This window comes from Anomaloglossus baeobatrachus, chromosome 11, assembly GCF_048569485.1.
Source record: "Anomaloglossus baeobatrachus isolate aAnoBae1 chromosome 11, aAnoBae1.hap1, whole genome shotgun sequence".
Classification (NCBI taxonomy): domain Eukaryota; kingdom Metazoa; phylum Chordata; class Amphibia; order Anura; family Aromobatidae; genus Anomaloglossus; species Anomaloglossus baeobatrachus.
In genome coordinates this window covers 188,505,621-188,529,044 of record NC_134363.1, presented here as the reverse complement: position 1 = coordinate 188,529,044, position 23,424 = coordinate 188,505,621, and the positions used below count along the sequence as shown (strand labels likewise).

At 45.3% G+C, this 23,424-nt stretch overlaps 1 protein-coding gene across 1 annotated transcript; it reads right to left on the bottom strand.

Moving 5' to 3' along the window:
• Nucleotides 1-7,354: 7,354 nt before the first annotated feature.
• On the bottom strand, nt 7,355-13,020 carry LOC142255984 (uncharacterized). Its single transcript, XM_075327455.1, has 2 exons — nt 12,706-13,020; nt 7,355-12,510 (listed from the first exon to the last, which is right to left on the bottom strand). Exon 2 carries the CDS (start codon nt 12,303-12,305, stop codon nt 7,842-7,844), a length of 4,464 nt encoding a protein of 1,487 aa, XP_075183570.1. The 5' UTR covers nt 12,306-12,510; nt 12,706-13,020; the 3' UTR covers nt 7,355-7,841.
• Nucleotides 13,021-23,424: the final 10,404 nt, after the last annotated feature.

The window sequence follows — 23,424 nt, the reverse complement described above, 5'->3', positions numbered from 1 at the left end:
ACCTCCACACAACAGTCCATGTCTTGTACCACGCCGGCCAGCTCCACACCCAGCGTATTCAGCCTCATGTCATACGTGGCATTGTTATCAGGGTGACTGGTCTTCAGGGGCCCCATCGCCTCCACACAACAGTCCATGTCTTGTACCACGCCTGCCAGCTCCACACCCAGCGCATTCAGCCTCATGTCATACGTGGCATTGTTATCAGGGTGACTGGTCTTCAGGGGCCCCATCGCCTCCAAACAACAGTCCATGTCTTGTACCACCCCGGCCAGCTCCACACCCAGCGTATTCGGTCTCATGTCATACGTGGCATTGTTATCAGGGTGACTGGTCTTCAGGTGGTACATACAGTCTATTTCACTTTGCAGCATACGTTTCTGCTCCTGCAACTCACCCATCTTCCTTACCAGTCCGGGTATGTCCTCTGCCAGCTGCAGCTCGGGCGCACGCCCCGTCTCCACAGCTTCAGGCTTGGCCACAGGTGCAGGGACCTTGAACACAGGCTTGCAGAGGCCTCCACTACAGAGGATTTCATGGCACTGGACTGCGACCTGGTGCGGCCTGAGCTCGCCATGCCGGACACCACATGCTGCTGCTGGAGAGTTTCTTGCAGGGTCTGTTTCTCCCAAGATGTCCTCGGTCTGTGGGCCGGAGAGCTGAGCTGCACACCTGATGGTGATGGAGGCTGAGCTGTGGCTGGAGCTGTGCACTGACTGGGGCTTCTCTGCAGGAATTATAAGGCTATGTGCCCACGCTGCGTATTTTGCGCGGATTTTGCCGCGGATTTGCCGAAAATCTGCAGCAGCAGCACTTCCAAGCCATTTCAATGGCATTTTGGAAATGCTGTGCCCATGCTGCGGATTTTTCCGCTGCGGATTTGCCGCGGATTTTGATCCGGAAAAATCTGCAGCATGTCAATTGTTTGGTGCAGATTTGGTCCGGATTTTTGGTTTTGAATGGGGGAAAAAAAAAAAATGAAATCCGCATCAAAATCCGCGGCAAATCCGCGGTAAATCCGCGGTAAATTCGCGGCAAATCCGCGGGTGCGGATTTGCCGCGAAAGTCGCGGATTTTCAGGCAAAAAAATCCGCAGGGACATTCTAGCATGGGCACATAACCTAAAGGCCACTTTACACACACAGATAAATCTGCGGCAGATCTGTGGTTGCAGTGAAATTGTGGACAATCAGTGCCAGGTTTGTGGCTGTGTACAAATGGAACAATATGTCCATGATTTCACTGCAACCACAGATCTGCCAAAGATTTATCTCTGTGTGTAAAGTGGCCTTTAGACTTCACACTTTGCTGCTTTTCTTTACACACTTCTGGCTTCTTTGCTGCACTTGGAGTTGGTTTTCCTCCCAAAACATGACACACAGATTCTTTATCTTCTCCTTTCTTGTTGGAGCTTTGTGCTACAGTCACAGGTCTCACAGCGACTCTGGGGGTGGTATTCCCAATGGAAGAGGCCTGGGAGCCGTGTCCCAGTGTAGGCCGGGAAGCCTGGGCCTTGCCTGGGGAGCTTCCCCGCCCAGGGGGGCCCCGCCCTGGGCTTGCTCCAGACATCAGGAGAACTGCTCAACACAACCTCACAGCTTGGGTGCAGTATTATAGTAGTTATATTCTTGTACATAGGGTGCAGTATTATAGTAGTTATATTCTTGTACATAGGAGCAGTATTATAGTAGTTATATTCTTGTACATAGGAGCAGTATTATAGTAGTTATATTCTTGTATATAGGGGCAGTATTATAGTAGTTATATTCTTCTACATAGGGGCAGTATTATAGTAGTTATATTCTTCTACATAGGGGCAGTATTATAGTAGTTATATTCTTGTACATAGGGACAGTATTATAGTAGCTATATTCTTGTACATAGGGGCAGTATTATAGTAGTTATATTATTGTACATAGGGGGCAGTATTATAGTAGTTATATTCTTGTATATAGGGGCAGTATTATAGTAGTTATATTCTTGTACATAGGAGCAGTATTATAGTAGTTATATTCTTCTACATAGGAGCAGTATTATAGTAGTTATATTCTTGTACATAGGGACAGTATTATAGTAGCTATATTCTTGTATATAGGAGCAGTATTATAGTAGTTATATTATTGTACATAGGGGGCAGTATTATAGTAGTTATATTCTTGTACATAGGGGGCAGTATTATAGTAGTTATATTCTTGAACATAAGGGCAGTATTATAGTAGTTATATTCTTGTATATAGGAGCAGTATTATAGTAGTTATATTCTTGTACATAGGGGCAGTATTATAGTAGTTATATTCTTGTACATAGGGGGCAGTATTATAGTAGTGATATTCTTGTACATAGGGGCAGTATTATAGTAGTTATATTCTTGTATATAGGGGGCAGTATTATAGTAGTGATATTCTTGTATAGAGGAGCAGTATTATAGTAGTTATATTCTTGTACATAGGGAGCAGTATTATAGCAGTTATATTCTTGTACATAGGGGCAGTATTATAGTAGTTATATTCTTGTACATAGGGGCAGTATTATAGTAGTTATATTCTTGTACATAGGGGGCAGTATTATAGTAGTGATATTCTTGTACATAGGGGCAGTATTATAGTAGTTATATTCTTGTACATAGGGGGCAGTATTATAGTAGTGATATTCTTGTATAGAGGAGCAGTATTATAGTAGTTATATTCTTGTACATAGGGAGCAGTATTATAGCAGTTATATTCTTGTACATAGGAGCAGTATTATAGTAGTTATATTCTTGTACATAGGGGCAGTATTATAGTAGTTATATTCTTGTACATAGGGGCAGTATTATAGTAGTTATATTCTTGTACATAGGGGGCAGTATTATAGTAGTGATATTCTTGTACATAGGGGCAGTATTATAGTAGTTATATTCTTGTACTTAGGGGCAGTATTATAGTAGTTATAGGACAATATTCTAGAATTTAGTGAATTATCAGAGGGATGCCAATAATTACAAAGGTCAATTTACAAAAACCTAAATATTTATTATTTTTTTACCATGTGATTCTAATTGTGCTCATGTCAGTAATGTGCGGAGTTGCCCTTTAAGGTCTGTGTCAGTAGACCCTGCTTTGTTCCTTTACCTTCCCCCGCACACGCATATAACGAGGGGATACCCCAGGCTGTCTCTTTCCGCCCCCTCTATCATTACTATTGTATGTATGGTAACATATGACAAAACATTCCCGTGCGCTGTGTTTCTGTCTCATCTGGTTTTGCATGTGGTTAATTGCTGAGTAGTTTTGCTCCTGGAGATAACATGTAACGCTGGTGTTTCTTGTGTTTCTTGTGTCTCTTGTGTTTCTTGTGTTTGTGTCTCTTGTGTTTCTCGTGTTTCTTGTTGTTCTTGTGTTTCTTGTTGTTCTTTTGTTTGTGTCTCTTGTGTTTCTTGTTGTTCTTGTGTTTGTGTCTCTTGTGTTTCTTGTTGTTCTTGTGTTTGTGTCTCTTGTGTTTCTTGTGTTTCTTGTTTTTCTTGTGTTTCTTGTTTTTCTTGTGTTTCTTGTTGTTCTTGTGTTTTTTGTGTTTCTTGTTTTTCTTGTGTTTCTTGTTTTCCTTGTGTTTCTTGTTTTTCTTGTGTTTCTTGTTGTTCTTGTTGTTATTGTGTTTCTTGTTGCTCTTGTGTTTCTTGTTGTTATTGTGTTTCTTGTTGCTCTTGTGTTTCTTGTTGCTCTTGTGTTTCTTGTTGCTCTTGTGTTTCTTGTTGTTCTTGTATTTCTTGTTGGTCTTGTGTTTCTTGTTTGTCTTGTGTTTCTTGTTGTTCTTGTTGTTCTTGTGTTTCTTGTTGGTCTTGTGTTTCTTGTTGGTCTTGTGTTTCTTGTGTCTCTTGTGTTTCTTGTTGTTCTTGTGTTTCTTGTGTTTGTGTCTCTTGTGTTTCTTGTGTTTCTTTTTGTTCTTGTGTTTCTTGTTGTTTTTGTGTTTCTTGTTGTTTTTGTGTTACTTGTTGTTCTTGTGTTTCTTGTTGTTCTTGTGTTTCTTGTTGTTCTTGTTGTTCTTGTGTTTCTTGTGTTTCTTGTTGTTCTTGTGTTTGTGTCTCTTGTGTTTCTTGTGTTTCTTGTTGTTCTTGTGTTTCTTGTTGTTCTTCTATTTCTTGTTGTTCTTGTGTTTCTTATTTTTCTTGTGTTTCTTGTGTTTCTTGTTTTTCTTGTGTTTCTTGTTGTTCTTGTGTTTCTTGTTGTTCTTGTGTTTCTTGTTGTTCTTGTGTTTCTTGTTGTTCTTGTGTTTCTTGTTGTTCTTGTGTTTCTTGTTGCTCTTGTGTTTCTTGTTGCTCTTGTGTTTCTTGTTGCTCTTGTGTTTCTTGTTGCTCTTGTGTTTCTTGTTGTTCTTGTGTTTGTGTCTCTTGTGTTTCTTGTGTTTCTTTTTGTTCTTGTGTTTCTTGTTGTTCTTGTGTTTCTTGTATTTCTTGTTGGTCTTGTGTTTCTTGTGTTTCTTGTTGCTCTTGTGTTTCTTGTTGGTCTTGTGTTTCTTGTTGTTCTTGTGTTTCTTGTGTTTCTTGTTGGTCTTGTGTTTCTTGTGGGTCTTGTGTTTCTTGTGGGTCTTGTGTTTCTTGTGTCTCTTGTGTTTCTTGTTGTTCTTGTGTTTCTTGTTGTTCTTGTGTTTCTTGTGTTTGTGTCTCTTGTGTTTCTTGTGTTTCTTTTTGTTCTTGTGTTTCTTGTTGTTTTTGTGTTTCTTGTTGTTCTTGTGTTTCTTGTTGTTCTTGTTGTTCTTGTGTTTCTTTTGTTTCTTGTTGTTCTTGTGTTTGTGTCTCTTGTGTTTCTTGTTTTTCTTGTGTTTCTTGTTGCTCTTGTGTTTCTTGTTGCTCTTGTGTTTCTTGTTGTTCTTGTGTTTCTTGTTGTTCTTGTGTTTGTGTCTCTTGTGTTTCTTGTGTTTCTTGTTTTTCTTGTGTTTCTTGTTTTTCTTGTGTTTCTTATTGTTCTTGTGTTTCTTGTTGCTCTTGTGTTTCTTGTTGTTCTTGTATTTCTTGTGTTTCTTGTTGTTCTTGTGTTTGTGTCTCTTGTGTTTCTTGTGTTTCTTGTTGTTCTTGTGTTTTTTGTTGTTCTTGTGTTTCTTGTTGTTCTTGTATTTCTTGTTGGTCTTGTGTTTCTTGTTGTTCTTGTGTTTCTTGTGTTTCTTGTTGTTCTTGTGTTTCTTGTGTTTGTGTTTCTTGTGTCTCTTGTGTTTCTTGTGTTTGTGTCTCTTGTGTTTCTTGTCTTTCTTTTTGTTCTTGTGTTTCTTGTTGTTCTTGAGTTTCTTGTTGTTCTTGTGTTTCTTGTTGTTCTTGTGTTTCTTGTGTTTGTGTCTCTTGTGTTTCTTGTGTCTCTTGTGTTTCTTGTGTTTGTGTCTCTTGTGTTTCTTTTTGTTCTTATGTTTCTTGTTGTTCTTGTGTTTCTTGTTGTTCTTGTGTTTGTGTCTCTTGTGTTTCTTGTGTCTCTTGTGTTTCTTGTGTTTGTGTCTCTTGTGTTTCTTGTGTCTCTTTTTGTTCTTGTGTTTCTTGTTGTTCTTGTGTTTCTTGTTGTTCTTGTGTTTCTTGTTGTTCTTGTATTTCTTGTGTTTCTTGTTGTTCTTGTGTTTCTTGTTGTTCTTGTGTTTCTTGTTGTTCTTGTGTTTCTTGTTGTTCTTGTATTTCTTGTGTTTCTTGTTGCTCTTGTGTTTCTTTTTGTTCTTATATTTCTTGTGTTTCTTGTTGTTCTTGTGTTTCTTGTGTCTCTTGTGTTTCTTGTGTTTCTTTTTGTTCTTGTGTCTCTTGTGTCTCTTGTTGTTCTTGTGTTTCTTGTGTTTCTTGTGTCTCTTGTGTTTCTTGTGTTTCTTGTGTTTCTTGTTGTTCTTGTGTTTCTTGTGATTCTGGAAGGTGCATTGTAGAAATGATGCATCTTATCACAGACAGTTACCTGACTTACTTTCAGGTGCTGGAGTATCAGACATGAGTGGTCAGGAGAAGTGGTCCTGGGGGTCAGCATACAAAGTAAAGACTCATTAGGACAGATGAATAATCAGGAAACAAATGCTCCTAACTGAGCTCCTTCTGGACTATCAGCCCATCGAAACGACCCACAATCCCCCTATGAATGAGCAAACTGCTCTTTTGCATAAAAACCATCACTATCCACACATCATAGCATGTAAACAGGACATGTGCTGCGCGAACATAAAGCACTATGCACCTAGAAGGATCTAATTTGTTGTGACTGTGCTGAATAGGCTAGTAAACGAATAATGATTGGCTTGTTTATAAATGATGAGAGTCATCTATCGTCTGTGGTCATCCTAACTAAGGATTTATACAACTTTACATAATGTACAGAACTATAAGAGCAGATGACGAGGATAATATGTAATAATAAAAGGTACAGCGATGGGGTCTGAGTACACCCCTTTATCTGTCATTGTGGGGCTCAGGGCACTGGTGGACATGATCGCACCACACGGCCATGAATTTGATTTCCAGCCTCACGTGATGTTTGGCGATCTTATCTGGAGATTTTGTTTGTTCTCCCCTTTATCGGGTTTTGGTGGCCGCACCCTCCGTTTGCTGTTACCTGGTACTGAGCACTTCTGATTCAGCTGCTACAAGTTAATTATTAATTTTATAAAAAAAGAATTAAACATCCAGGAGACTGAAGTGGCAGCATTGTTGTGCTCCACCATCGGGCAAACTATTGTAACAAATACAACTTTCTCCTACAGATTCGCCTCGGCATACCGACCATATACGTGAGAAATTTGTTAGCGCCCCCTTCTAGATACATATAATGCACAGACCGTACATACATTGTTAGAAGTCCAGGACCCAAACTTCCTAAGAGTGCTCTGATAATTAATTCCTGAAGCATCAAAAATGCCATCTGCATGTGTCATGTATGGATAGCTGGGGGGGACCGGGGGTCTCGTAGATATCCCACAGCTGCCACCAATTTGTCAAGAACAGCACTCTGCTGCCCCCAATTGTCAGGATAATTACAAAATTGACCGACGATTAATGGATGAGGACGCGGCTATTTCCTTTACTAAGTTTATACAGTGAGGATATAGTATATAAACAACCGATTCCAAAGCATGGAATATATATATATATATATATATATATATATATATATATATATATATATATATATATATATATATTTACACCTCGGTATAGTTGTTCTGGCACCCTCAATCTGTGCGTTGGAAGACGAGTTGACAGACAGCTTAACTCTTTCCCATCAATGCATTGACTCGGACGCTGGGGGTCCTTTACAACTTTTATTAATGAGATCAGTGTAAAACTACAAGAAATAAATGAAAATACTAAGTACAACATACAACATATCTGAGTTACATAGCATTCCATTTGATACAGGACATGCAGGGTAAATGCACTACATGGCGAATACATATTAGCTAATGACAGGATAATACTTGCAGAACAGACCAACTACATTATAATTTTGATGAGCCCTAACCAGGGGATCATAACTCACCGACTGTGCTATGTAGAGGCAAACATAAGGAGCAGAGATCTGGAGAGATATTCAGCATGCAGAATGTGTGTGTTCATGTAACTGAAATGGCTGCTGAAGAAGAAGAAGGGGCAGAGCCTATGCAAGGTCTGATGGGTAACTACATAAGCCTTGGTAGGACAATTTTCATTGCACAGTAACCAGTGAAACATTAAACTAACTGCAGTAAGACAACATTGTCAACAGATGGCGCTGTTGGATATCACTGGACAAGTGGACAGTATCAATGTCAATTACTAAATGTAATCTTATTACTTGGCATAATAAAATAATTATATGCATTTCTATGAAGGCATGACACTCCCCGTCTGGCATCCGGGGGAATGCCACAAACTTAAACTAGAGCAATAGAATAAGTTCAGATACAGGTCTAAGAAACAGCTTTCCACTTTGCTTGGGAATCTTGATTTCCACTTTCCTGACCTGTCCGTCTTGACTTGGGAAGACCTTGGTTACCAATCCTAGAGGCCACTCGTTCCTTTTAGACTGAGTGTTCTTCACTAGGACGACATTCCCAGGTTTCATGTTGGGTCTACTATCTTGCCATTTGTCTCTTGTCTGTAATGTAGAGAGATATTGTTTTCTCCACTTAGTCCAGAAAAGGTCTGCTAACATTTGAACTCTTTTCCATTGAGATTTGTACAAGTCTTTTGTAGTAAACTCTCCAGAAGTCGGCATACTCACATTAAACTTCTGGGTGAGGAGAGTTGAAGGGGTGAGCAGAGATAGGTCATCAGGGTCATTGGATATGGGAACCAGTGGTCTGGCGTTCATTATAGCTACTACCTCGGCCATGAAGGTTGTTAGAGTCTCATGAGTGAGCTTCGAAGGACCAAGTTGCAGAAAGATGGAATCGAGGATTCTGCGAGCGATGCCGATCATGCGCTCCCACACACCTCCCATATGAGATGAGTGCGGTGGGTTAAAGGTCCACGTACAACCTAGTTCTGAAAGACGTCTTTCTACTTGGTTAATGTCCAGATTTGAGGGAATCTTTAGTTCACCACATGCTCCTACAAAGTTAGATCCTCTGTCAGAGCGTATATGCTTTACATGTCCTCTGAGAGAAATGAATCGTCTGAAGGCATTTATGAAGCTAGATGTGTCCATTGTCTCAATGACTTCTATTTGTACGGCTCTAATACTCAAACATGTGAACAAGACGGCCCAGCGCTTGCTGTTTGCATGTCCTCCTCTAGTCTGACGTGTGACAACTGACCAGGGACCAGACACATCGAGGCCCACGTTAGTAAAAGGAGGTTCGGTACTCAAACAGTCTGCTGGTAGGTCTGCCATTTTTTGGGATTGACAAGAACCACGGAGTTTCCTGCAGATGATACATTTGAAGATGACTCTACTCACAAGTCGCTTAACTCCTGTTATCCAGAAACCCGCTTCCCGTAGGGCTCCTTCAGTTATCAAGCGCCCTTGATGTCTAACCTGTGCGTGATAATGCTCAACCAGCAGGAAAGCAACATGGCCGTGAGGAACAATGATTGGAGTACACTCGTCATTTTCAAGCTTTGCATTTGAAATTCGTCCCCCGACTCTCAGCAGTCCTTGAGTATCCACAAACGGGTCCAGTTTTTTAAGGGGACTATCTTTTGGGACACTTCTGTGGTTCCGGAGGGACTCTAGAGTCTGGGTATAAGCTTCATGCTGTACACAACAGATGATTGCGTGTTTGGCTTGCGTGAGCTCTTCCACTGTGTAAGCTTTATGACAACGATGCCAGCCTTTGCATGGAGCTGGTCTCGATTGTCTGTTTTTAAAGGATCTAATGACATGTATCAGGCAAGTCAAGGCTCTGTAGGCCGATCTCCAGGTAGAGAATCTGAGGAAGCGGCTGGAATCAAGGTGCCTGTTGGTGATCGTTGTGCTAAGTGTGGAAACTTGAGGCTGTAGCTCTACATCTGATTCGGGTTCGAAGAGTTCATGTGTATGTGTCTCGTGAGCAGTGGGTACTGGTTGATACAGAAATGCAGGTCCGACTAGCCAGTTAGTGTCTTTGAGGCGTGGTGCCGATACCGCTCTGGTCGCATGGTCTGCAGGATTTTGGTCGGTTGGTATTTTGAATATTTTGTCCATGAAAGCAAAGAAATGTACCTCCATTTCTGGCTTCTTTGAGAAACTTGGCTTTAAGTAGGTAAGGCGCTTTAGTGCCATCTCTTTGTTGTTAGGAAGACAGGGTCTTTGTGGCTTGAATGGTAGTGGAGCCACCCAGCTGTCGTTTTCATCCTTGTGAAATCCTTGATCCATTATCTCTAGGAAGGTCTCATCTTCAATGGAATGGGCTAGTTTATAATCTTCTTTGGTCTTTTGAAAGACAGCGCACCCTAGATGATCTTTGTCTCCGTCGCACAATTCATCCATGGCGTATCTGTCTTTCCCACCATTTAAGTGTGCCGAATTGGTGAGATTCTCCTTCACTAGGAATTTGTTGGGGCAGGGTAGGAAAAAGGATGGACGGCCACTCTCCAATGTGTTCGTGTAGAGAGATTGGATGTTGTTCGGCTTGGGAACTTTTCCGAGGCAGACGTCCCCTATAACTACCCATCCTAGATCTAGCTTCTGAGCGTAGGGCGAGTTATGAGGACCGTTTATCTGTTTCCTCACCTTGTGAACTCTGATGATGTCTCTCCCCAGCAAAAGGACCAACTTGGCTTGAGAATTAAGTGCAGGAATGAGATGCGCTATGTTTCTCAAATGGGGATGGTGTAGTGCCGCTTCTGGAGTGGGTATCTCTTCTCTATTGTTCGGGATGGCATTGCACTCGATTAATGTAGGAAGGGGTAAGGATGTCTTCCCATCTAGGGATTCAATTTGATAACCTGTTGCCCTCCTGCCAGATTCTTCACTCACTCCTGTACATGTTTTCAGTGAGTAGGAGCAGCTAAGTCCCTTGATTCCAAAGATGTCAAAGAAAGCTGAGCTGGCGAGTGATCTATTACTCTGGTCGTCGAGTATAGCATAGAGTTTAACCGCTTTTTCTCTGTAGCCCATAGGGTAAACTGTAACCAGACAGATCTTTGAACAGGATTTGTTAGTGAAACCTTCTCCACAAACTTGAGTGCACTGGGGTGACACTTCAGGAGGTGTACTGTCTGTCTCCTCCCCGCCGTGCTCTGTAAGTCGGTCGATGTGCGTGGAATTCTGTGGGGCTGGTTCTGGGTGTAGAGCTGTGCTGTGCTCTTGACTGTTACACTCCGAACAAGTGATACTGGCATTGCAGTCTCTAGCTAAGTGAGATGTGGATGCACAACATCTGTAACATATGTTGTTTTCTCTGAGGAAGATTCTACGGTCTTTAAGAGATTTTCCTCTAAAACTCCTGCACTGTTGCAGTGGGTGAGGCCTTTTGTGTAGGGGGCACTCTTTGTCTGGGTCAATTGTTAGTGACCCTTCAGGTTCTGTTGTACTGTGGGTCTTGCGTGATGAATCTGTAGCAGACACATTAGTTTTGTGTACAGTGATAGGTGAGCCTCGAGGGTTGCGTACTGGAGCAGGCTTACCTGTTCGTGGGTTGATGGGATCTGCGGTGGAAAGGTCAAAGCTGGGATCATTCCTGATCTTGGCTTGCTGGCGCACAAAATCTACGAAGACATGGAATGGAGGAAACGGCACGTTGTGACGTTGTTTGTAATCTGAACCCCGGTTCAACCATTTCTCTTGCAGACTGTAAGGCAACTTATTCACTATGGGTTTAATACCTCTGGCTGCATCTAGGGACGCGAGGCCTGGCAGGTCTCCTTCAAACTTGGCGACTTGGAGTTCTACCAAGAGGTCGCTCAATTCTCTTAGCATGTGAAAGCTCTTATTAGAGATCTTGGGAAAGTCCTCCAACCTTTTGAAGAGGGATTCTTCTATCCTCTCTGAAGAGCCATAGCACTCATCAAGTCTCTCCCATAACAGGCACAAACCTTTGCTCGGGTGGTTGATGCTGATATCCCTGATGCGTTTTGCATGTTCTACTGATTCGTTTCCTAGCCACTTGACCAAGAGATCGATCTCTTCATTGGCAGAGATGTCCAGGCCGGCCGTGGCGTTTCTGAAGGAAGCTCTCCACGCTCTGTAACTTTCAGGACGGTCGTTAAACTTTAAAAGACCTTTGGTGAGTAACTCACGGCGTGCGAAGAACTTGAGGAAATCTGGTAGCTCTTGATTTCTGAGAGGGTGGTCCTGATACATGTTGCTATGATGAGGTCCCAGTGAGTTATTGTTGCCATCAAATACGTTGTCGCCATGATAGTCACCATCGGGGTCCTCCATTTTGGGACGGTTCGCTGTGTAATAGGAATCTACAAACTTGGGTGCAGGTGACACTGATGGTGTTAGGTGGACGGAATTACCTTCATGCTTAACATGGGATGTTTGTTGAATGAAGGTTGATGGCTGAATGGCAGGATTAAGTCTCTCTCTTGGAGCTGAATGTAGATGGTCGTCTGATGCGGTATGCTTTAGTACGTAGTCTGAAGTGCGTTGTGAGATATCCCGATGACTGAGTTCGGGTCCGAGCCTTAACCTGAAACTTTTACTGTCGCTGCGTGCTGCTTCTTCTAAAGCCTGTACTTCAGCTTCTGCTGCTGCTGCTTCTGTGTCTACAGCAAGTTTTGCAAGGTCGGCTTCTAGACGTGCTTTTTCTGTCTTTAATTTCAACTCTTGTTCAGCAAAGGCAGCTCTCACTTTGGCGGCTTCCGCCTTCGCCCTGGCGGTGGCAATTGCAGCGCTGCTCACAGACTTCCTTGAAGCTGACGAGCTTACATGGGAGCGTGTTACATAAACTTCAGATCCTCTATCTGACATGGTGTCTGTATGCGGCTTGACTGCTCTCTGATAGAAGTCGGCGTCTATGCTTCAACCCCGTTAATAGCAGTCGTTTTACTGTTCTGGCACCCTCAATCTGTGCGTTGGAAGACGAGTTGACAGACAGCTTAACTCTTTCCCATCAATGCATTGACTCGGACGCTGGGGGTCCTTTACAACTTTTATTAATGAGATCAGTGTAAAACTACAAGAAATAAATGAAAATACTAAGTACAACATACAACATATCTGAGTTACATAGCATTCCATTTGATACAGGACATGCAGGGTAAATGCACTACATGGCGAATACATATTAGCTAATGACAGGATAATACTTGCAGAACAGACCAACTACATTATAATTTTGATGAGCCCTAACCAGGGGATCATAACTCACCGACTGTGCTATGTAGAGGCAAACATAAGGAGCAGAGATCTGGAGAGATATTCAGCATGCAGAATGTGTGTGTTCATGTAACTGAAATGGCTGCTGAAGAAGAAGAAGGGGCAGAGCCTATGCAAGGTCTGATGGGTAACTACATAAGCCTTGGTAGGACAATTTTCATTGCACAGTAACCAGTGAAACATTAAACTAACTGCAGTAAGACAACATTGTCAACAGATGGCGCTGTTGGATATCACTGGACAAGTGGACAGTATCAATGTCAATTACTAAATGTAATCTTATTACTTGGCATAATAAAATAATTATATGCATTTCTATGAAGGCATGACAATAGTCACTGCCAAGCTCTGCAATAACCTAAGAAAAACTATCTGCCACCACCAATCGTTTAAACAGATTGACTGGACACCCTTTACAGGTAGAGTATGGCTTCAGGGATGTGAATTATAGAGCAAGTGGATTAAAGCGATTCAATTTTATATGGGTAATCTGAAAAGTAGGCAGTATTTATAAAAATATACAAAAGATATTACAAAGGAAACAAAACAATACAGTATATACAGTTATATAAAATAAAAGAGAGAAAAGTACTAACCCTATGTCACTGAAATGGCTCAGATTTATGGAGGCATTTACTCCATGGAAATGTGGAGCAACCCTATGCAGCAATGTATTTTCCTGGCATTGAATGATCATAATATGGCATTTCCTATACAAGTTATACCCACATATCTCCCCTCTGGTGACTTATAAAAGTGCTGCACATGGGATGTGGCTTCAGTCTCTAGAAAATTAAAAGATTTCCAACTTTCAGTGTATCTTCACCCCCTAGAGGTTCCAGGCGGAAGATTTGAACACTATATTCCCTATCATGATTTTACCTTTCCATAGATAGGAAATATGATATACATATTGTCATCCATCTGCCCGATATTAATTTAGAGCTCATAGGCAGTCCTCACAATTCTGAAAAAATATGCATGGTCTTCCCCTTGGGATCACGATGTCAAAAACGTGTCTCCCATAAATTTCAGATCGATTCAAAAAACAATATTCCTCACTGAACACAAGTGCCCAATAGTCTAGTACAATGTTTTGAAATTTAGCAGCGCTGACTGCAGAGGTGACACATTTGATGCTTTGCAATCCCTGTTTATACAGACTCCAGACCTCGTGTCTGAACTTGTACATCTCCTGGATAGCAATTACCTGTCCACACCAGGAGGTCTCACTTCAATGGAGCTTGAAGTGTCAGCTCTCCCTCTCTCTTCCCCAGTTATCATTAATCCCATGTTTAATGTGTGGGTGGATATCTCCTCTCTCTGGAAATCAAAGAGATATCTTCTGGATTTTCATTTCTCACATGATAGTGTCCAAATTTTAGTGCCACCAGTGTGCCAAATTAGAGCTATCAGAGAACCCAGATATTACTGCCAGCAGAGTGCCTGAACCATAATGCACTCAGAATACCCAGTTATTGGAGACATTAAAGTGTCGCATTTTTGTTGCCATTGATTATAATTATTAATAATTAATTATTAGGGTCATCAGATAGTAACACAAAGTACAATATGCAAAGGACTCTTCATATAGGAAAGTGACAGGGATAGCGCCACCTATTGGAAGTAGCAATCCTAAAAGTCAATATTGACCCTTTAAAATGGTGTCGGCACATGACTTAAGATAAGAACCCTAGCCAACATCTCCTTTTGCAGATGCTTGTTTCAGGGTTTTGCTTCTCATCAGTGCAAAACAGGAGAACTAATGGGCGGGGTGAGAGGCCGTTGACAGGGGGAAAAGGGCTAGTGTTTTTCCCTGTGGAGAGCAGCAAGTCAGTGTAGGGAGACTTATAGACCTTGCAATGCTCTCACCCAGCCAACCAGTGCTTTACACTGATGAGGTGCAAATGTCTGAAACCTGCAATTGTAAATGGATTTTCCGATTTAGTTTCTTATTCCAGGTCCTGGCCCTTTAGAGTCAATACAGAATTTTTAGAATTGGTGGTGGTGCAAGAGTTCCTATTATTTTCCTGTCTGAAGAGGCTATTTACATATGCAGATTTCCAAGGGAGCAGTTCATGGCTTATAAGTCTCCCTACACTCACTTTGTGCTCTCTGCAAGCAGAAACTTAAACCCACTGGATACAATGAAACCTTGTGTATGTTGTTGCTATAAACACAGTGTTATTATGGATACAGTATTACGCTGGATACAATGTAACATTGGACACATTATTGCGCTAGATACAATATTACACTGAATATAATGTAACGTTCTCTCATTTGGCATATATTGTTTCGGGGTGAGATGAAATGTATCTAATTATACCGAGAAACATATTTCTGACAGATTGCTATAGGGTTTGGGTCTTTTTGCGACAGTAGAGTCCCCAGATAATCAGGGAATTAAAGTCGACAAGAAACCCACACAAGATATTTATATCCGAGAATTCGTCTTTTACAAACCACATGTGAGATATGGATGATGGTTACATAACGGGAGCAGATCTGCTGAAAATGGATTTCTGAATATTCCTTGCAGGCAATCGCAGCTACAGCTAATTACATCCTGAGTATTTATTATTAAGGAATGGGGGGCATTTACTTGTGTACACTGGGGATGCTATATATTAAGTATCATATACATATATAATGTCCCCTGTGAGGAGCTGGCTGTAGACTAAAGACTATTTGATCAATGGACATACAGCTCTAAGGGATGTGCACTTTTTACAGCACAGCGCACTGGTTATGTCAACCTTATTGTTCTGTTTTATTAGAGATTGCTTTCTCAGTTTAAGGTACACAATTTGAAGGGGGAAGGGGTTATAAATGTGTACATCCTAGTTGGCCTATATGGACTCTACTATAATCAGGCAGTAGGATTCATTGTCTCGGGTCTATTGTGGAGTTGTATATCTATTGTTCCCCTCTGCAGGGGGCTTCCCTGATACACAATCCTGAAGACTGTCTGGAGACTGTCCTCCTTCATACTTGGAGTTACATGAAAAATGTCTAAGAAGGTGGGTGTGATGAACATTTCTGCCGATCCAGGGGGTTGAACCCAGAAGAGCGAGAAAAATAAGCCACAGTTACGTCAATCTTATTGTTGCATTTTATTAGAGATTGCGTGCTCAGTATAAGGTACACAATTTGAAGGGGGAAGGGGTTGTAAATGTGTGTATCCTAGTTGGTCTCCATGGACTCAACTATAATCAGGCAGTAGGATTCATTGTTCTGTGTCTGCTGGGGTTTCTGTATTTATTATTCCCTGATACACAATCCTGAAGACTGTCTGGAGAGTGCCTTCCTTCATACTTGGAGTTGCATGAAAAAATGTCTAATGAGGTGGGTGTGTTGAGCACTTCTGCCCATCCAGGGGTTTGATCCCAGAAGAGCGAGAAAAATAAGCCACAGTTATGTCAATCTTATTGTTGTGTTTTATTAGAGATTGCTTGCTCGGTATAAGGTACACAATTTGAAAGGGGAAGGGGTTGTAAATGTGTGTATCCTAGTTGGCCTTGATGGACTCTAGCATAATAAGGCAGTAGAATTCATTGTCCTGCGTCTAGTGAGGGGGTTGTGTATCTATTGTTCCCTTCTGCAGGGGGCCTCCCTGATACACAATCCTGAAGACTGCCCTCCTTCATACTTGCAATTACATGAAAAATATCTAACGAGGTGTGTGTGTGATGAGCACCTCTGCCCATCCAGGGGGTTTATCCCAGGAGAGGGCGAAAAATAAGCCACATGTTTGGTCAGTGAGTGGGTGCTGGGAGGTGGAGGGGCGAGGATCTGTTGCTGCAGCCAGGTCCTGGTGCCCATTGATGGACTATAGAGATTGGAGCTGCGGTCATGATATCCGTCTTTTGGATTTGAGGACCCATCCTAAGGACTATTGTTGATATCCGTCCTCTGGAGGAGCATAAGGATTATTCTAAAAAAAAATTGTTGCATCGATAACCTGCGTAGGTGATTAATACAATCCACGACCTCAGATCTTCATATCCCTAATTAGTTGGGGGAGGGAGGAGCTGCCATCACTTGCCTTCATTTCTCCCTATTTTTCTGGAATTCTGCTCTGGATGAATGAAAAGTCCAAATTTCACCCAAATATTAGAAAATAGATGACACAGGTTTATATTATAGAATCACGTGGACACAATATGTCTGCGGCCGTTATCTGTGGCCTGTGCACAGTCTTATCCAGTCCTCACCATTACACCCATGACACAAAGGTTTCCATTGCTATTGCCCGGGCCCCGAGCTCCAAGGGCCCGATCTCCGGTCCCCGGTGTATTCAGCGACCAGACATTATAACGAGGCGTCCTCGGGCTTCAGGAGGAATATCCGGCCTCGCTCTCCTCTTCTTCATCTCTGCTGCATATTTGATTTAGTAATTTATTATTTTGGGCGGTGGATATTATTTGCCGCCCCCGCACCATCTGATACCGCCGCCTTCCACGGCACAGCGTTATTTATTTGCTTTAAAAAAATAAATAAATAAAATTTGAGAATATTTTTTCGTTAAATGGAATCTGAAGAAAATAAAGGTATAAAATGAAGACCCCGGAGGCGTCTGCAAAAAGGACCTCGAGGTCCAAGAGTCAATGAAGTGACAGCTCCAAATTCAAGAAGAGGTTAATGAACGCCGCACATTATCTGCAAAAGGTTGGTGGCACTGCCATAAGAACGCACAAAGAATGCAACATCCGTCCCCAGTTACTCCACCAGCAGAATACTGAGTGCAGCTCTGGAGTATAATACAGGAGGTAACTCAGGATCAGTAATGTAATGTATGTACACAGTGACTGCACCAGCAGAATAGTGAGTGCAGCTCTGGAGTATAATACAGGGGGTAACTCAGGATCAGTAATGTAATGTATGTACAAAGGGACACCAGCAGAATAGTGAGTGCAGCTCTGGAGTATAATACTGGAGGTAACTCAGGATCAGTAATGTATGTACACAGTGACTGCACCAGCAGAATAGTGAGTGCAGCTCTGGAGTATAATACAGGAGGTAACTCAGGATCAGTAATGTAATGTATGTACACAGTGACTGCGCCAGCAGAATAGTGAGTGCAGCTCTGGAGTATGATACAGGAGGTAACTCAGGATCAGTAATGTAATGTATGTACACAGTGACTGCACCAGCAGAATAATGAGTGCAGCTCTGGAGTATAATACAGGGGGTAACTCAGGATCAGTAATGTATGTACACAGTGACTGCACCAGCAGAATAGTGAGTGCAGCTCTGGAGTATAATACAGGGGGTAACTCAGGATCAGTAATGTATGTACACAGTGACTGCACCAGCAGAATAGTGAGTGCAGCTCTGGAGTATAACACAGGAGGTAACTCAGGATCAGTAATGTATGTACACAGTGACTGCACCAGCAGAATAGTGAGTGCAGCTCTGGAGTATAATACAGGAGGTAACTCAGGATCAGTAATGTAATGTATGTACACAGTGACTGCACCAGCAGAATAGTGAGTGCAGCTCTGGAGTATAATACAGGTGGTGACTCAGGATCAGTAATGTATGTACACAGTGACTGCACCAGCAGAATAGTGAGTGCAGCTCTGGAGTATAATACAGGAGGTAACTCAGGATTAGTAATGTAATGTATGTACACAGTGACTGCACCAGCAGAATAGTGAGTGCAGCTCTGGAGTATAATACAGGGGGTAACTCAGGATCAGTAATGTATGTACACAGTGAGTGCACCAGCAGAATAGTGAGTGCAGCTCTGGAGTATAATACAGGTGGTGACTCAGGATCAGTAATGTAATGTATGTACACAGTGACTGCACCAGCAGAATAGTGAGTGCAGCTCTGGAGTATAATACAGGTGGTGACTCAGGATCAGTAATGTATGTACACAGTGACTGCACCAGCAGAATAGTGAGTGCAGCTCTGGAGTATAATACTGGAGGTAACTCAGGATCAGTAATGTAATGTATGTACACAGTGACTGCACCAGCCGAATAGTGAGTGCAGCTCTGGAGTATAAGGCTACGTTTCCATGTAATGTAATTTCTGCCTCACATTTCACCCTTTGTATATTATTGGGTGAAACTTGCACCTATGTCCACAGCACAATCCGCAGATACTGTGAGTTTTCGCTGCGGATATATTGTGTGCGGTTTCTTATATCGGATGCCGCAGTGGAAAAACACTGGATTTAGGGAAATAGAACACGCAGGAATCCTGTTTTGCTCCTCGGGTCACTGACTCCTGCAGGTGGTCGGCTGCTGCTGCTCGTGCCCTCATAGTGATGCCCGGTATCATTGCTGCTCTATAGTTAGAAGATTTGACATGCAGGGGTCTTGGAAAGCTGGGTGCAGATGGCCGCCATATTGGTTGTCACATAATAGTGACTTTTTTTGGACAGGCTGATGGCGGCGTCACGTTGTGTCCGGGCTGTCGCCTCCTCTCTTTCCGCTGTGTGTGGCGGCTCGCACAGCTCCTCACTTCCCTCCATTAGGGGCTGTTTGTTCTGGCAGCAGCGGGCAGTGGGCGGACGTGCCGACAGCTCGCTCCATCCGCTCATCACAGGACATCGCTCCGTGTCTGCGCCTCCTCCGCTCTGAAGTATTTACATTACGAGGAGATCCTGAATGTCCAGAGAAGAAATCCGCCTCGTCCTATCCGTGTATCCGCTCCCGCCTCGTCCTATCCGCTCCCGCCTCGTTCTATCCGCTCCCGTCTCATTAGATCCGCTCCCGCCTCGTTCTATCCGCTCCCGACTCATTCTATCCGCTCCCGCCTCGTTCCATCCGTCTATCTGCTCCCGCCTCGTTCTATCCGCTCCTGTCTTATTAGATCCGCTCCCGCCTCGTTCCATCCGTGTATCCGCTCCCGCCTCGTTCTATCCGCTCCTGCCTCAATCCGCTCCCGCCTCGTTCTATCCGCTCCCGCCTCGTTCTATCCGCTCCCGCCTCGTTCTATCCGCTCCCGCCTCGTTCTATCCGCTCCCGCCTCATTCTATCCGCTCCCGCCTCGTTCTATCCACTCACCCCTCATTCTATCCGCTCCGCTCCCGCCTCATTATATTCGTGTATCCGCTCCCGCCTCATTCTATCCGCTCCCGCCTCATTCTATCTGCTCCCGCCTCGTTCTATCCGCTCCGCTCCCGCCTCGTTCTATCCGCTCCCGCCTCATTCTATCTGCTCCCGCCTCGTTCTATCCGCTCCGCTCCCGCCTCGTTCTATCCGCTCCCGCCTCGTTCTATCCGCTCCCGCCTCGTTCTATCCGCTCCCGCCTCGTTCTATCCGCTCCCACCTCGTTCTATCCGCTCCCGCCTCGTTCTATCCGTTCCGCTCCCGCCTCGTTCTATCCGCTCCGCACCCGCCTCGTTCTATCCGCTCCCGCCTCGTTCTATCCGCTCCGCTCCCGCCTCGTTCTATCCGCTCCGCTCCCGCCTCGTTCTATCCGCTCCCGCCTCATTATATCCACTCCCGCCTCATTCTATCCGCTCCCGCCTCATTATATCCGCTCCCGCCTCGTTCTATCCACTCCCGCCTCGTTCTATCCGCTCCCGCCTCGTTCTATCCGCTCCGCTCCCGCCTCGTTCTATCCGCTCCGCTCCCGCCTCGTTCTATCCACTCCTGCCTCGTTCTATCAGCTCCCGCCTCGTGATATTTGCTCCCGCCTCGTTCTATCCGCTCCCGCCCCATTATATCCGCTCCCGCCTCATTACATCTGCTCCCGCCTCATTCTATCCGCTCCGCGCCCGCCTCATTCTATTCGCTCCCGCCTCGTTCTATCCGCTCATGCCTTGTTCTATCCGCTCTGACGCCGCACAGCCCACCCCCTTAATAAGGAGGCGGGTCGCCGGCCAGAGCGACGTCGCAGGGCAGGTGAGTCCATGTGAGGCTGCCGTAGCGATAAAGTTCTCTACGGCAGCTATCACCATGATATCGCAGCTGCGACGGGGGCGGGGCCTATCGCGCTTGGCATCGCAGCATCGGCTTGCGATGTCGTAGTGTACAAAGTACCCCTAAGAGTAAAAAAATATATCTTCTAAAATGATGAGAAAATTATGGGGTCGTCCTCGTGGCCTGGAGTGTGCCAGATTATTTGTCTGGTGGGATCGTCGTTGTGGCCTAGGGTGTGCCGGATTCTTTGTCTGGTGGGGTCTTCCATGCGATATAGGGTGTGCAAATTTTTTTGTCTGGTGGGGTCTTCCTTGTGGCCTAGGGTGTGCCGGATTCTTTGTCTGGTGGGGTCTTCCTTGTGGCCTGGGGTGTGTGGAATTCTTTGTGGTGTGGGGTCTTCCTCGTGTCGTAGGGTGTGCCGGATTCTTTGTCTGGTGGGGTCTTCGTCATGACCTAGGGTGTGTCGGATTCTTTGTCTGTTGTTGTCATCCTCGTGGCCTGGGGTGTGCCGGACTCTTTGTCTGTTGGGGTCATCCTCGTGGCCTGAGGTGTGTCGGATTCTTTGTCTGGTAGGGTCTTCCTCGTGGCCTAGGATGTGCCGGATTCTTTGTCTGGTGGGGCCTTCGTTGTGGCCTAGGGTGTGTTGGACTCTTTGGCTGGTGAGGTCATCCTCGTGGCCTGGGGTGTGCCAGACTCTTTAGCTGGTGGGGTCTTCCTTGTGGCCTAGGGTGTGTTGGACTCTTTGGCTGGTGGGGTCATCCTCGTGGCCTGGGGTGTGCCAGACTCTTTGTCTGGTAGGGTCTTCCTCGTGGCCTAGGATGTGCCGGATTCTTTGTCTGGTGGGGTCTTCCTTGTGACCTGGGGTGTGTTGGACTCTTTGGCTGGTGAGGTCATCCTCGTGGCCTGGGGTGTGCCAGACTCTTTAGCTGGTGGGGTCTTCCTTGTGGCCTAGGGTGTGTTGGACTTTTTGGCTGGTGGGGTCATCCTCGTGGCCTGGGGTGTGCCGGATGTGTACATTCACCAGGCGAGTCTATCTGTACTATTACAGGCGGTGCTATCATACGTCACCTCTGGCACCTCCTCTGTCTCGGGGTCTCGTGTCCCAGGTGGGGGCTGATCCTCATAAAGAGACACTTCCGCTCCCTTCTAGATTGGGGACCATAGATATTAATGAGCCGGAGCTCCTGTCCCTTCATGAGGATATTTAAGATCAGGCACCTCCCCATGCCTAACTCAATAACCCATCGGCATTCCACCGGTGCGGTAAAAAGGACCGCCTCTCCGCTATACGGGACGGCCCAAGTCGACACTCCGCTATACGGGAGCACCCCGAGTCGCCACTCCGCTATACGGGAGGGCCCCGAGTCTCCACTCCGCTATACGGGAGGGCCCCGAGTCTCCACTCCGCTATACGGGAGAACTCCGAGTCTCCACTCCGCTATACGGGAGCGCCCTGAGTCTCCACTCCGCTATACGGGAGCGCCCCGAGTCTCCACTCCGCTATACGGGAGCACCCCGAGTCTCCACTCCGCTATACGGGAGCACCCCGAGTCTCCACTCCGCTATACGGGAGCACCCCGAGTCTCCACTCCGCTATACGGGAGCGCCCCGAGTCTCCACTGCGCTATACGGGAAGGCCCCGAGTCTCCACTCCGCTATACGGGAGAACTCCGAGTCTCCACTCCGCTATACGGGAGCGCCCCGAGTCTCCACTCCGCTATACGGGAGCACCCCGAGTCCCCACTCTGCTATACGGGAGCACCTCGAGTCCCCACTCTGCTATACGGGAGCGCCCCGAGTCTCCACTCTGCTATACGGGAGCACTCCGAGTCTCCACTCTGCTATACGGGAGGACTCAGAGTCTCCACTCTGCTATACGGGAGCACCTCGAGTCCCCACTCTGCTATACGGGAGCACCTCGAGTCCCCACTCTGCTATACGGGAGCACCTCGAGTCCCCACTCTGCTATACGGGAGGACTCCGAGTCTCCACTCTGCTATACGGGAGGACTCTGAGTCTCCACTCTGCTATATGGGAGGACTCCGAGTCTCCACTCTGCTATACGGGAGCACCTCGAGTCCCCACGCCGCTATACGGGAGGGCCCCGAGTCTCCACTCCGCTATACGGGAAAACTCCGAGTCTCCACTCCGCTATACGGGAGCGCCCCGAGTCTCCACTCTGCTATACGGGAGCACCTCGAGTCTCCACTCTGCTATACGGGAGGACTCAGTCTCCACTCTGCTATACGGGAGTACCTCGAGTCCCCACTCTGCTATACGGGAGCACCTCGAGTCCCCACTCTGCTATACGGGAGCACCTCGAGTCCCCACTCTGCTATACGGGAGCACCTCGAGTCCCCACTCTGCTATACGGGAGCACCTCGAGTCCCCACTCTGCTATACGGGAGCACCTCGAGTCCCCATCTGCTATACGGGAGGACTCCGAGTCTCCACTCTGCTATACGGGAGCACCTCGAGTCCCCACTCTGCTATACGGGAGCACCTCGAGTCCCCATCTGCTATACGGGAGGACTCCGAGTCTCTACTCTGCTATACGGGAGCACCTCGAGTCCCCACTCTGCTATACGGGAGCACCTCGAGTCCCCATCTGCTATACGGGAGCACCTCGAGTCCCCATCTGCTATACGGGAGGACTCCGAGTCTCTACTCTGCTATACGGGAGCACCTCGAGTCCCCACTCTGCTATACGGGAGCACCTCGAGTCCCCATCTGCTATACGGGAGCACCTCGAGTCCCCACTCTGCTATACGGGAGGACTCCGAGTCTCCACTCTGCTATATGGGAGGACTCCGAGTCTCCACTCTGCT

Bases quoted from the DNA above. Each gene is read 5' to 3' on its own strand.
- LOC142255984 (XM_075327455.1), bottom strand. From the start codon at position 12,305: ATGTCAGATAGAGGATCTGAAGTTTATGTAACACGCTCCCATGTAAGC.